General features: G+C 33.6%; 5 protein-coding genes across 6 annotated transcripts; 3 read left to right on the top strand and 2 right to left on the bottom strand.

Moving 5' to 3' along the window:
* The first annotated feature begins 91 nt into the window (after nt 1-91).
* On the top strand, nt 92-1,516 carry LOC124631063. Of its 2 annotated transcripts, XM_047165196.1 has the most exons (5): nt 92-406; nt 515-610; nt 691-827; nt 913-988; nt 1,065-1,210. In XM_047165196.1, the coding sequence occupies exons 1-5, from the start codon at nt 352-354 to the stop codon at nt 1,100-1,102; spliced, it is 402 nt and encodes a 133-aa protein (XP_047021152.1). In that variant the 5' UTR covers nt 92-351; the 3' UTR covers nt 1,103-1,210. The 2 variants fall into 2 exon arrangements, with proteins under 2 accessions (XP_047021152.1, XP_047021150.1); XM_047165194.1 differs by having other exon boundaries at nt 913-1,516.
* Nucleotides 1,404-3,112, bottom strand: LOC124631060 (protein ANTAGONIST OF LIKE HETEROCHROMATIN PROTEIN 1-like). The gene is made up of 2 exons (XM_047165191.1): nt 2,506-3,112; nt 1,404-2,428 (listed from the first exon to the last, which is right to left on the bottom strand). Exons 1-2 carry the CDS (start codon nt 2,789-2,791, stop codon nt 1,623-1,625), a joined length of 1,092 nt encoding a protein of 363 aa, XP_047021147.1. The 5' UTR covers nt 2,792-3,112; the 3' UTR covers nt 1,404-1,622.
* Nucleotides 3,113-3,231: 119 nt separating this feature from the next.
* On the top strand, nt 3,232-4,469 carry LOC124631062. Its single transcript, XM_047165193.1, has 4 exons — nt 3,232-3,394; nt 3,474-3,566; nt 3,664-3,800; nt 3,878-4,469. Exons 1-4 carry the CDS (start codon nt 3,352-3,354, stop codon nt 4,427-4,429), a joined length of 825 nt encoding a protein of 274 aa, XP_047021149.1. The 5' UTR covers nt 3,232-3,351; the 3' UTR covers nt 4,430-4,469.
* Nucleotides 4,470-4,680: 211 nt separating this feature from the next.
* Nucleotides 4,681-7,102, top strand: LOC124631061 (transcription factor E2F5). Its single transcript, XM_047165192.1, has 8 exons — nt 4,681-4,893; nt 5,005-5,114; nt 5,240-5,341; nt 5,488-5,659; nt 5,984-6,043; nt 6,144-6,233; nt 6,499-6,583; nt 6,829-7,102. Exons 1-8 carry the CDS (start codon nt 4,786-4,788, stop codon nt 6,927-6,929), a joined length of 828 nt encoding a protein of 275 aa, XP_047021148.1. The 5' UTR covers nt 4,681-4,785; the 3' UTR covers nt 6,930-7,102.
* On the bottom strand, nt 7,087-13,731 carry LOC124631059 (WD repeat-containing protein 46). Its single transcript, XM_047165190.1, has 11 exons — nt 13,599-13,731; nt 13,384-13,518; nt 13,015-13,247; nt 12,536-12,787; nt 11,930-12,080; nt 8,953-9,188; nt 8,476-8,640; nt 8,173-8,312; nt 7,618-7,808; nt 7,322-7,420; nt 7,087-7,234 (listed from the first exon to the last, which is right to left on the bottom strand). Exons 1-11 carry the CDS (start codon nt 13,614-13,616, stop codon nt 7,112-7,114), a joined length of 1,743 nt encoding a protein of 580 aa, XP_047021146.1. The 5' UTR covers nt 13,617-13,731; the 3' UTR covers nt 7,087-7,111.
* Nucleotides 13,732-13,933: the final 202 nt, after the last annotated feature.

The raw sequence follows: 13,933 nt of genomic DNA on the forward strand, positions 1-13,933 counted from the left end.
AACAACAGCTTTGCAACGTATGCTAAATATGGATATATTTCTATCCCTGGAACATAGCTTCGACACTTCTATTCTAACATTGACAGCATTGAGTTCTGACAGGTTTCTTTGATGTGACATTTGCGTAATTACGGGGACGCAGTGTTTGAAAATCAGTTGTATATTATTGTGAACATCAGCGTTATTTTACTCTGCATGTGATTGAAATATACCTTTAACATATTATGGAACTTCTTTAGCTTCATATTGTGTACTTTAAAGTTCTAGACCGAGAGGTTTAAATGTAGCTATAAAAATATTACGGTGCACTGTGACTACCCAGTTGGAAAACGCCCAAATTGTCGACACAAAATGGATGAAAACATTGATAGCAATGTTGCCGTTCTGGCTATTTTAGACAACCAATGTGAGTAAACAAACAAGCACACATGTGTAATATGTAAATTATGACAAATCAATGTTTGTGACTGATTTGGTTTGCTATATAATTTCATATCTTTGCGCTTTATTACAGCTACACCATACAAGCCGAATATGACTATAACAAACTATAATCACAGCCATACCATAACTCAAGAAGAAACAGATGTAAATGAGACTAATAAACAAAGTATGTAGTTCATAGACAGTTTGATATTAAGTTCTGTATATTTTACTCAAGTTAATATTTGCTGTATCTTCTATTTGTAGATGTTATTTGGACAAAAAATGCAACACTCATGCTTTTAAGTTTGTATGAAACAAAAATGCACATGTTGGACAATCCAAAAAAGAAATCAAAGATGTGGCTATCAATAGCGGAAGAATTGAAATCTTTAAATGTTGAGGTAGCTATGCTATGATATTCTATAGTATATTATTAAAACAAGATAATAAATGTAAATTACTGAGACTTTGATGCTATACTTTCAGGTAACTCCAGACCAGGTCAGATGGAAAATAAATGCCCTTACAAAAAAATATAAAGACTGCATCGACAATGGACAAGGTGCAATGAGTTTCAAATATTTTAATGAAATGCACCAAATTCTGGGGCGATATAGTGATAATACTGGAACTTACAGACTTGCTTCAGGTGTTATGCAAGGACCAGATGATCTAGATAAAGCTAAAAGAAATATTTCTCTAAAAGGCTCAGCCCCTTTCAGAAGATTAAGAGCAGAAAGAAGAGCAAAAATAGAATTAGATAAACAATGGTTGGATTACCTCAGAAAACAAGAAGATCAAAAACAGTTACGAGATGAGAGGTACGAAAGAAATTTAAGGCTGAGGCAAGAAGAATTGCAATTAAGGAAAAAAGAACTGGAAATCAAACAATCGCTAGCTTTAAAAAAACTACAGCTGAAGGAGCAGAAACAAGAAGAAATGCTAAAAATTGAAAGGGAAAAATGTGCACTCTTGAGAAAATTGATTGAAGATCAAGATTTAATGAGGCAATAAAAATTATACAAATTTATGTGACCTATCTTTTATAATATTACAGCTTAAATAAATTAATTCATATTAAATTGGTAAATTGTGTCTGAGATTGTAATTTTAAAACAAGGATAAATATTTTCCGAAAATATAACACCCATATGAATGATCAATGTTAAAACCATACAGACAGGTAATAGGATTTCCTATTCATGTTCTTCAAGGTGGTCATTTTCATCAAGGCAGTAATTATGCAAAATACACGCAGCTACTACAGTGTCAGTTATAAATGCTATATTTCTATACACAGTAAAAAGTTTCACTCTCCGAAATCTTCCTTTTAAAAGATTAAAAGCTTTATCACTTAATTTTCTAGTAGATATATGTAAAGAATTAAATTCTCTCTGCTGAGGTGTTAATCTTTTATTTTCTCTAAATGGTGGCATTAGCCATGGCAATGAAGGATAGCTGGAGTGTCCCACAAGGAAAGTATTATGTGGGAACAGTGCATTCCTGTTCTGAGATGCTGTATTGTACAAAGGGGACTTTTTAAGAACTCTAGCACAGTTTGAAGAGCCAGGCTCACCACAAAAGACATTTGTAAATCTTAGATTTGCATCAATTGTAGCCTGTAGTATTATTGAAAAATATCCTTTAGGATTGCAATATTCCCTAGCATTTTTGGGCTTTTCAATTTTTATGTGTGTACAGTCAATTATTCCTACCATGTGAGTAATCCCAGTCTTAGTATGAAATGAATCACATATATAGCTTATTTCTTCAAAGTTTTGTGGCCACTTAATAGCATCATTCAATTTGGTCAGAATCCAAGCTACCACTCTTCTTATAACTCTAAAAGTTGATGATATTGATATATCAAATCTTGTTGCTATTGGTGTAAGTGGTTCTGTGTTTGCAATGAATGATAAAAATATGTAAAAACAAAGTTTTGGTTCCAATGGTTTTAGTCCGAATTTATGGGATGCTATAAACCCCGACTTTTCCAGTTCATCTAAAACAAAAAAAAGATGTAGTAATAGCCACTAAAATACAGTGTCAAATTTTGATTAGTGGAGTTTTTAATCTTACCAATAAGCCTATAAGCTGTTTTTCTTGATAGTCTCATTCGGTTTTTGAATTCTGCATCTGTCCATGAGTCTATAATATGTAAATAATCATCTACGCGTTTCCGTCTCAGCCTGATTAAATATTGCATCAGAGGAAAAAACAGAGTGTCTTCATCTTCATCAGTCATGTTCTCATCTTCTGAACCTTCTGGTTGCACAGTGCAAACATCACTCCATTCGCTTGAATCGCTGTCATCACTACTAGCTGCTGTTTCGCTTAACCAGAGCACCAGTTTCTGTTTATCCATTTCAAAAATTGTCTCTCAGTCATCAACTGTGTCCTAGTCAACACATTTCTAACAATCTTCTCTGTGTTTACAAACACTTCGGCATTGTTTTTGCATGACTATTGGTAGATATTACCGAATAATTTCTCTCTCTCATCCCAGTAGATTTTATCGATTTTCCAAAATCTACCTTAGAATGAATAATTAAACAGTTAATTGTCGAAATCCGATGCGAATACACAACAAGCAGATCGGTTTTTTCTTTTCAAGAATTTCTTTCTGTGATCCCGTCTGATCTGACAGCTGACAATAAAACCATCAAAAATCAAAAATACAGCGAGGAGGGTGCATGCAGTTATTTGTAAGAAAGAGAGCACAATACCAAAAGTGCCAAAAAGCCTGAAATGCTTGACCTGGAACGTTCTGAATCGTGTCTGGCAACATTTCCAATAAAAAAGTTTAAAAAGTATATAAATTTGACAGATATCCAAATGTCCAGAATTCATTATACAAAATAATGTTTTTATTTACAAAGCTCCTTGTTATTTATATTTAATTGTGAAAGTAAACTTGCGGTTAATATGGATGTATGTGAAACCAGCGACTATTGCATTTTAGAAGAAGGTATATAAGTGTTTTATCATGTAAATAAAACAAATAGGACACTAAAGACTATGTATTTATTCTTGTGATTTCTTTCCAGCCTCTCAGGATAACTTGGAAATCTGTGAAAGTACGAGTGATGTAAATAATCTAAATGTTGAAGCGAAACCGAATGATGGATCAGAAAAAACCTGTATGTTGTTTGTTACCGAGTGAAATATTTCAAATTAATTGTAAATTTACTGATTGCTCATTAAAGTATTCATTTCGTTTCTCATTATTTAAACCAGGTGCAGTTTGGACATCAAATGCCACGACAACACTGCTGAAGCTATATGAGAACAAATTAGAAATGCTGGAAACACCTAAAAAGAAGACAAGGATTTGGATAGCAATATCACAAAGTTTAAGTGAATATGGCATAGAGGTATTTAACTATAACATTGTTTAATTGATCATCTAATATTATTCAGTACTCGGTACTTCAGAAAATGCATGTTTCAGATGACTCCCGATCAAGTCAGATGGAAGATAAATGCCTTAACAAAGAAATACAAACAATGTGTGGACAGCGGCCAACATGATAAATTTAAATACTTTAAAATAATGAATGATATTTATGCACAGTACGATGTAGATTGTGACTCCTATACATTAACAGAACTGTTACATAGAAAGAAAGACAGGAAAATAAACACAAACAATGACCATAATGTTAAAATGAATGCTGAGAGCAAGGCTGTGATTGAAATGAGGAAAATAAGACTTGCAAATAGAATAGAGAGTGACAGGTCTCAAGGTAAAATACAATTAGAGAAACAATGGCTAGAATACTTGAGAAGACAAGAAGAACAGAAGCAATGGAGAGATGAAATCTATGATAGAAACTTGAAGTTGAGGGAGGAAGAACTAGAGCTGAGAAAAAGGGAGTTAGAGATAAAAGAAACACTTGAGTTGAAAAAAATACAGCTAAAAGAAAAAGAATACAGAGACACTTTACAAATTGAAAGGGAAAAATGTGAATTACTTAAGACAATATTTAGTAGTAGGTATTAGATGACTATACTAATAAAAGTAAAGAAAAACAATCAGGAAATTATGGTTTTATTGTATTCCAATAATTTATTTCTTGAAAAGCTTTAGCAATGAAAAGACAATCCTTGCAATAGGAGGTATTCTTTTTGGGTATTATTAAAAAATGTTTCAAGATCGTGTTAAACGGCTTTAAAATCGACTAAATGCGAATTGCCAACACAACAATATATTTTACTATATCTGTGATAAGAAATTGCTTACGTCGTCTGTGCGTCGCAGCGCAGGGCTACCAACATAATATCCCGCCGCGACGCAAAATTCTACAGAAATCTCCGTTTAATCTGGGCGAAAATAAAACAATACCGTGATTTTCTACAATGACGGACTTGAAATCTAAAAGATATGAAAAGTCTTTAGGATTATTGACCACAAAATTCATGTCATTACTGCAAAAAGCTAAGGATGGTGTTTTGGATTTGAAAACCGTAAGTATAGCTTGATTTGCCTCCCATTGATCTGTCAAGTGAATTTTTGGGCACGAAAACTAAATATTTTGAACATAATTCGCCAAATTAATGATCGCGCATTATTTCTAGGCGACTAATTTGTTAGCTGTGAGACAAAAAAGAAGAATTTATGATATCACTAATGTGTTGGAGGGAATCGGTTTGATTGAAAAAAGGAGCAAGAATAGTATACAATGGAAGTGAGTAAACATGTTATTATTAAACAATATATTTTGAGTTCATTCTTCACAACTATCTTACTTCTTACTATTTGTTACACGCAAAGCTCTAAAAACAGTTATACTCATTTCAAAACACATTTCAGGGGTGCAGGTCCAGATTGCAAAACAACTGATATTGGACAAAAAGTTATGGTTTTGAGAAAACAAATTGGGCGGCTCGATGAACATGAAAGACTGCTTGATAAGTGAGTACCGATCCATACCATTGAAAATTAATATTTAAACATACCAAATTATGAAAATATAGCACATAATGATGTACAAATTTACTAGAAATGTAACATTCAAGGTTTTTTCTTTGCATCTTGTAATAACATTACTTTCATTCCAGACAATTACATTGGATTGAACAGAGCATAAAGAATGTGCTGGATGACACAGACAACAGTGACCTATGTTTTGTTTCCGATAAGGACATACATGACTGTTTCGAAGACAGCCAAGTTTTAGTATTAGAAGCACCACTCGGTGCTGATTTATCTGTAGGAACTATACCGTCTAAGGTAAGTCAAACTACTAAGTGTAATTTACAAATTACTATAGATTACTGTTTTTGTCCATATAGTTGTTCTTATCGTGTGAATAAATAGGTAAGGGATAATTAATGAGTTTATTTCTAAATTGCTTTAGGCATTTATACATTGCGAGTAAACAATGCAATGTAACTACTAATATTATGCAGTACAATACAATGATATAAAATGAGTATTCCTGTATTTAACTGAGTTATTGATGATGTCTTAATTTTTATATCTTAATGAGATCTGTCTGAGATGTCTTAATTTTGTTCCGATGAAGATTTGAATAATAATTTATTGTTTTTGCAGAGTAAGCAGAAATATACAAGTGAAAATCGACAGACTTTGGTGGCAAAACACAGCAAAAATGTAATCAGATTCTTACTATTACAATAATTGTTTGATTATAAGCAAATTCTGTATGTAAATGGAATTATACAAAGAGGCCTTAACAATATTTTTGTTCCAGGATCAAGAACAGCAGTATTTTTTACATTTAAAATCAACAGAATCTATTGGTGTTATACTTTTAAGTGATAATGATAGTGATAGTGACAAGGTATGCACATTCATTATAATTATTTATTTGCTTTTCTTAAGAGTCTTTCAAATTGGGTGTTCAATAGTTTTCATACCTTGCAGTTGTGTTTGTATGAAAACAATTGCATGTTACCTATGATTCTAGATTCCCTGTTTCATTTGCATACCAGGGAAACAACTTCCCTTAACTGCATCCATTCAGCCGAAAGATTTTAACAAACATACACTCAAATGAATTAACAGAATCTTACTCTTGGTAATGTAATAATTATTGTTATTTTTAGGAAATGGATGATGATGCAAGTATGGATGACCTTGAGGTCCAGAAATACACGGAAGGAAGAAGTGCAGATAGTGTGCATGCCAACAGTGAGTATTACTGTTGACTTTTGTTTATTGTATGGAGGAAATAGTGCTGCCTTCATCTAATTAAAACTATTGAATTTTACTGGATTGATTTTTTCTAAGACAGGTCTTATCTGGCGTTTCTCACTATCAATCCTTTCCGATTTATTTTTTTCCTATTTGTTTTCTTTGTAATATTCCCCAAAATTACTAATTCAAACTCCCTACAGACTAGCTGGTGGTGACCTTAAAATATTTTTTTCTTTCAGATTATCTGCTGAGACTGAGTCCACCAGTTACTAAATATGACTTCTCCTTTTCTCTCTATGGATCAGAAGGATTATGTGACCTATATGACATCCCTTGTTAATTATAGTTTGTAGGCCTTTACTCAACTTTGTTTTTAAAGACATTTTTTATTACTCTATTTTTGATCATGTTGAAGTTTATTAACTAAATTGTAAATACATTGTGTAAATATGGAAAATCGTTTTGGAAATTATGAAAGGAAAGAAATAAATGATAAGTTTCTATGTATACAAAGTATTTGTTTTATTTCTTAGTCTTAACTGTTGGTACAAATCTGTCAAGCACACCAAATGATTGTTTCTTAACATTTTGGGGTTCGGGCAAATTGAGTAACTTCTGTGCTTCTTTTGCTTGTTCCACGAATTCCTGAAAAAGAGGCAGTTATTAGTTTGCTGCATATATTGGGTTTCCAGTCCTATGTTAGTACAACTTAGTTTATAATTTTATATTTACCTTTCTGGCAGCTCGTTTTATAATTTTCTTTCTTGCTATCTGTGTTTTGCCCTTCTTCTTGTGCCTCGGAGTGAAGTCCATTTTCTTAGGTTTGAGATACTGAAAATTAAGAAAAATTGTCTTTAACGTTGAATGCAAAAACACTGATTTCCTTATCTGCAATCAGAAGTAAGAAAGAAGATTTTCTTGCAGTAGCGTCATATCCTTAGCAATAAGCTAATCAGATGATAGATATAGATAAACTGTCTTGGATAGGCCAATATGTTTTCAAACGCTTATTTTAATTATGCACTTACCAGTAGTTTCTTCTTAGCCTCCATTTGCTCTTGCATAGAAGGCACGTCAACTTCAGTAATATCAAATGGATTGAGCGTGATGAGTTCAGCAGGAATTTTGTCCAGTAACGCTTTGACTTCAGCTTCCTTTCTCTGTTTCTTATTCTGGAAGGGATTGCTTTCCAATGCGTCGAAGTTCGGCTCACCACTGCCTAGAAGATAAAAATAATACATGTTTAAACTAAGCGTTCAAAGTAAGTACCTATATTACGTTATGTGATCCAGCGTTCAAAAAAGGATGTGGACATATCTATACAATATTGTTGAAAATTCAAATACATACACATTTGTTAAATTCGGGTACGTTGGGAGTATGGGTACAGCGTACATATGCGTAGTTCAGAAGGGAATCCATAAGAGTATACAGGGGAAGTAAGAACTACATACGGGGAGTATATAAGGATGATAGTCATGCTACCTCAGTCCTATTTTATTACTCGAAACAAGTAATTACTAGTCTTTTATCATTTCACACAATAATATATTTTATTATACAAGTGTTGTCTTGTATCTTACCTGGTACAATGATACTTGTAAACCCATTACTAGTTCCGATTCCTAATACATCTTCGTATGGGCAGAATTTGAAGTTATTTATAGTTTTGGCCATCCTATGTCTTAGATAGGGTTTCTCAGTTGTCTGTGTGCAGCAATCTCTGAAACAAAATAATGGACAATCAGAAGACTTAATTTGAAATTCGTCCTTGGAACCACGCATCTAGCTTATGATGGTTAGAAGCTGTCTATAATATATGAAAAAAATATTTTGTCTTTAAATAAGTTAATAAATTGCATACTCAAATTGACTTGGATACATACTTGTATATTTCAACAACTTCATCTAGTCCAACAGCAAGCATATCCTTTTGTGAGAACTCAAGGTCCACTGGGGCACTTCGCAATCTGTAGTGTTGTACTGGCCCATCCAAGTTTCTTATGTCCCAGATTTTCATACTTCTGTCTACTCCTGAGGTCGCCATGTACCTGTTATATAATAATTATAAAGAAACATTCTTAAGAGTTTTAATAATCTAAAAGAACATTATCCAATATCTATATAAGCTGCTTGATACGAAACTTAGCTTTTTGTTTGGTTCACGGATGAAGACGCGATGTCTTGTATCAAGAATCACTTCATATTTCATTTTTATTCCATTTTACATAAAAAATGTACTTATTATTTATTTATTTATTAAAATACAGAGTCAACATAAGAACTAATTACAATGTCCCACAAAAAGTTGACTGTATTTAAAAATCTTTTTTACTATAGAGCATCAACAGAATTATACTCACATTCCTCTATTATCTACAGCAATCGCGGTAAGTGGTGTCTTATGGCACAATATCTTTGCCAAAGGGTCTTTCACAGTTGGGGCCCAAAGTGACACCACTCCCTTAGAGTTACCCAAACATAGGGTAGCATTATAGGGATTCTGGGCCATGACTGCAGTTCTCCCCAAGTGGTTGTTGTAATGTCCCACTATTTCTCCTATGGAAATATCTAGCCAGGTCATGAAGCCAAATTCATTCTGAAAAATAGGATAAAATACATTGCTTAATGGTACATACTAAAAGTAAATAATAGATCAATTTGAGGATTAATAACCAATCAATTTCAGCACATTTACAAAACCATAAAGCTTACAAGTCATATACACTAATTCATAGAGAATACAAATTTGTGTACTATAATTTTTGTACTCTAAAAGTGGAGCTTTTAGGGTACAAAAATTGTAGTTTTGAATGAACCCCTATGAAACAAAAATTCCCTGTTAGGAGCTACAGTGTGTGACATACAGGCTCTATATTATATATAGTCCCCAGGCCGGCGTACAAATTTTTTTTTGATACATATACACTTAAGACTTTGTGAGTGCCTTCCTTACGATGAGTCCGACAAACTTTTCGAATGCGCAAATTTTGCTGCCGCTGCGTTTTTTAATGCTTGACTCCTGAAATTGTCGATATGACGTCACTATGGCTCTTCGTACATACACTTTTCATCTTTTGAGATTCGTTTAATAAAGTTAACTAGAGAATGGTGGTCAACTTGTCCGATAAAGATCGTGCTGCGTTTGGAGTGTCCACCATCCTGAAAATGTCGATATGACGTCACTATGACTCTTCGTACATACCTGTTTCATTTTTTGAGATTCGTTTAACAAAGTTAACTAGAAAATGGTGGTCAACTTGTCCGATAAAGATCGTGCTGCGTTTGGAGTGTCCACCATCCTGAAAATGTCGGTATGACGTCACTACGACTCTTCGTACATACCTGTTTCATTTTTTGAGATTTCTTTAATAAAGTTAACTAGAAAATTGTGGTAAGCTTGTCCGACAAAGATCATGCTGCATATGGAGTGTCCACCGTCCGGAAAATATAGATATATTTTAAGATTTGGTATAAAGTACTGACAATTGGTGTGAAGTATGTTAATAGTAATGGCTGGCCATATTAGCCGAAGAACCGATAACCGTTGGGGTAAACGCGTTCTAGAGTGGAGACCACGCCTCGGCAAACGTAGTGTAGGACGTCCTCAGGCACGGTGGAGTGATGACTTGCGCAAGGCGGCTGGCAGGAGCTGGATGCGAGAAGCCGAAAATCGATCTCAGTGGCGTGCACTTGGAGAGGCCTATGTCCAGCAGTGGACTGATATAGGCTGATGATGATGATGATGATGATGTTAATAGTAAATGTTGCATTTAGAAAGTCGTTTCGAATGATATATGTATCATTACTACAGGAGGGATTTATTAACTTGAAAACACCTATCGATAAAATAATCTTATATAAGCTCTAGCTTCTGAAATACTAACAATTCGCCGAAGTTTTTTTAATATGAAATGTTGCATTTAAAAACGTCTTTTGAATGATGTATAACTCATTACTAGAGATGGGATTTATTTCATTGAAAACATCTATCAATAATTATAATTTTAAATAAGCTCTAGCTTCTAAACTACTAACAATTTGTCGGAAGTATGTTAACACGAAATGTTTCATTTGGAAAGGTTTTTCAAATAATATATAATTTGTTACTAAAGAAGTAATGGATTAGCTTGACAGAACCTACCGATAATATATTCTTAGAAAAGCTCTAGCTTTTAAAGTAGGTACTAACAATTTGTCGGAGTTATGCTAATACAACCTTGCGCTTAAAAAGATCTTTTGATTGAAATATGGCTCATAACTTCAAGTGAGATGTTATTCCTTAACACAATGTAAAGTATCAATAATATGCCATAAGTCAGTTATGTCTTCCAGAATACTAAGAATCGGTAAGTGGTATGTTAAGACGGAATATAGCGCTTAAAAAGATCTTTCGATTGACATATGGTTCATACCTAGATGTGGGACATTATTCCCTAACATAGTAAAACCTATCGATAATACGCCTTATTTGGGCTATATCTTCTAAAATACTAAGAATTGATAAGTGGCATGTTGAGACAAAATGTTGCACTTAAAAAGACCTTTTGATTGATATATAGTCCATTAATAGATGTGGGATATTATTCCTTAACATAATATAAACTATCAACAATACGTCTTAGTCAGGCTACTTTTTCTAAAATGGTAATTAAAATTGGTAAGTAGTATGCCAATTTAATATACTTAAATAATGCACGTGAATATTTAAGTCAGAAATTGACAAAAAGAATAAACTTCTTCCAATTGTAATATTTTTTCTCATTTTCTTGTCGAACTGACTATTTGCCTCACTACATTTGTCGGACAAGTCGATATTTGCAATAAGAATAGTATTATCTATCATTGTTGTATTTGACCGACATGTATGTATGGGGAGACACAGTGACGTCATATCGACATGTTTCGGATGGTGGACACTCCAAACGCAGCATGATCTTTATCGGACAAGTTGACCACAATTTTCTTGTTAACTTTATTAAACAAACCTCAAAAAATGAAACGTGTATGTACGAAGAGTCGTAGTGACGTCATACCGACATTTTCAGGATGGTGGACACTCCAAACGCAGCACGATCTTTATCGGACAAGTTGACCACCATTCTCTAGTTAACTTTATTAAACGAATCTCAAAATTGAAACGTGTATGTACGAAGAGCCATAGTGACGTCATATCGACAATTTCAGGAGTCAAGCATTAAAAAACGCAGCGGCACCAAAATTTGCGCATTCGAAAAGTTTGTCAGACTCATCGTAAGGAAGACACTCACAAAGTCTTAAATGTATATGTATCAAAAAAAATTTGTTCGCCGGCCTGGGGACTAATATTTTGATACTCACAACAGCAGCCAACAAGAAGTGATATGGCAGGAACTCCATCCTCAATATCTTGTCCATTTTCTTGACACAATGTATTTCAGTGCCGGTGTTGTCATACATGTACAGCCATTCCTTCTGTGCTGCTGCTACCATTGTTTCTGTGTGTAACCAACTGGAAAACAAGGTAAGGAATTGCAAATGTATGTAATGTAAAATGAGTTAAAGATCATTATTCTTCCTCTTCTTTGAGCCTTTTTCCCAAACTATGTTGGGGTCAGCTTCCAGTCTAACCGGATGTAGCTGGGTACCAGTGCTTTAAAGTAGTTAAAGTTCATTATTGTCTAATGAAATTATTTCACATTGGAATTATTTATGCAACAACAAAAAATGGCTGAACTTACATTTTGTGTTATCTAAACTAATATTACAAAGAGGAAAATAATTTTGTTTGTTTGTAAAGGCTTCGAAACTACTGTACCAATTTGAGTCTTTTATTCTTGGGATGCTACATTATTCCTGAGTGATATACATAGGCTATATTTTTTAAAGGTACCTGTGGGATGTATGTGAAACTGTGAGGAACAGATATTACTGTAATTTGAAATTTTCAGAGACTTTGGAGCTTACCTGACATCATGAATAGATTCCATGACATTAATTTCAAAGTGCAGTTTCTTAGTAATCCAGTCAAAGGCAGCCAGATGCCCTTTTCTGCTGCCCAGTAATAAATGCCTGCCATTTCTAGAGTACTTTGCCTTATATGGTCCAAATTTAAGGTTCAGCTCAAATATCTTAGCAGCTGCAGATATGTCTACATTATCTGCTATGATTTTCTGGGATATTGCTGTTGTTTTGCTGTCTTCATCTACTTCTAGACCACTGAAAACATTGTAAAAAAGATATGAAGTATATATTTTTTTGCAATAAATTGCATGCAATGTTATGACATACTAATTTTTAATAGCATATAGGGAGACTGGTGCCTATCCCTACATTATTTGGATAAGCTTTGGCAGATTATGATAAAACAGGTTTCTTGGACAGTTGACATTAGAAAAATCAACTTGTAACCAGAGTTTTGGTAAATATTTTATCTTTATTCTTACCCATGATCTTCAGTCAATAAAATGTCAGCTCGGGCAGCTTGCTCCTGAGCATAAGTGAACTTCCTCTCTCTTTTCCTCAACTTTTCGGCATGCAGGGGATGTCTTACTCCCTTCCCTACTCCCTCACCGCGCGAATGTGCCTCTAACTTCTCAGGGTCTATGGGAGCCTTCCCTTCATATTTAGGTTTTTTACCTTTATCCAAAGGCTTTTTTAATGGAACTCTATTATTTTTCTGAAATTAGAAGTAGAGGTATAAAAGGGCTCTTTTAGAAAATGGAAAATTTTTATTCCTTCCTGTGCGGTGACGAAAACAATACAGATAACCTGCATTGTTTACTTCTATTTTATTAATTTGTTATTGACTTTACCTTAAATTTATGTGATTTCAAAAGGCCTGGGGTAATTTTTATATTGTAAACTTCGACATCTTGGCTCTGTTTGGCATCATTTTGCTTAGGTTTTTTGTCTTCACCATCAAAATATCGTTTGGGCACATTCTGTTTCTGCAAACGTAAAATAAATTGTTACTTATTGGCAATTTTAATTGCTAAGGTTTAAAATATTATGTGCAGAGCCAAATTACCTTTTTCGGATGCTTCATTTTTGCACGTTAGTAATCAATTGATTTATGTTTTTAGTTTAAAATTCTTCTACTTTCTCACATCACATGCGGTGTATTTTGCCAGTTTGACAATTGCCGAACACCATGCGTAAATGACATTATAATTTTCATGTCATTGTCATTATTTGACATAAACGAAATATACCACAGATAATGATATGAAACGTTCCAGTACCCGTTCATATTTTCAGCATTTTATTTAGTCGATTACGTATAACCAGTCTATTAAATAATCTACAGTGTGTTTAAAGTATCTTTTGGTGTTTTTAGTTTACAATACACATAATAACAACAAC

Source organism: Helicoverpa zea, chromosome 6, assembly GCF_022581195.2.
Source record: "Helicoverpa zea isolate HzStark_Cry1AcR chromosome 6, ilHelZeax1.1, whole genome shotgun sequence".
Taxonomy (NCBI): domain Eukaryota; kingdom Metazoa; phylum Arthropoda; class Insecta; order Lepidoptera; family Noctuidae; genus Helicoverpa; species Helicoverpa zea.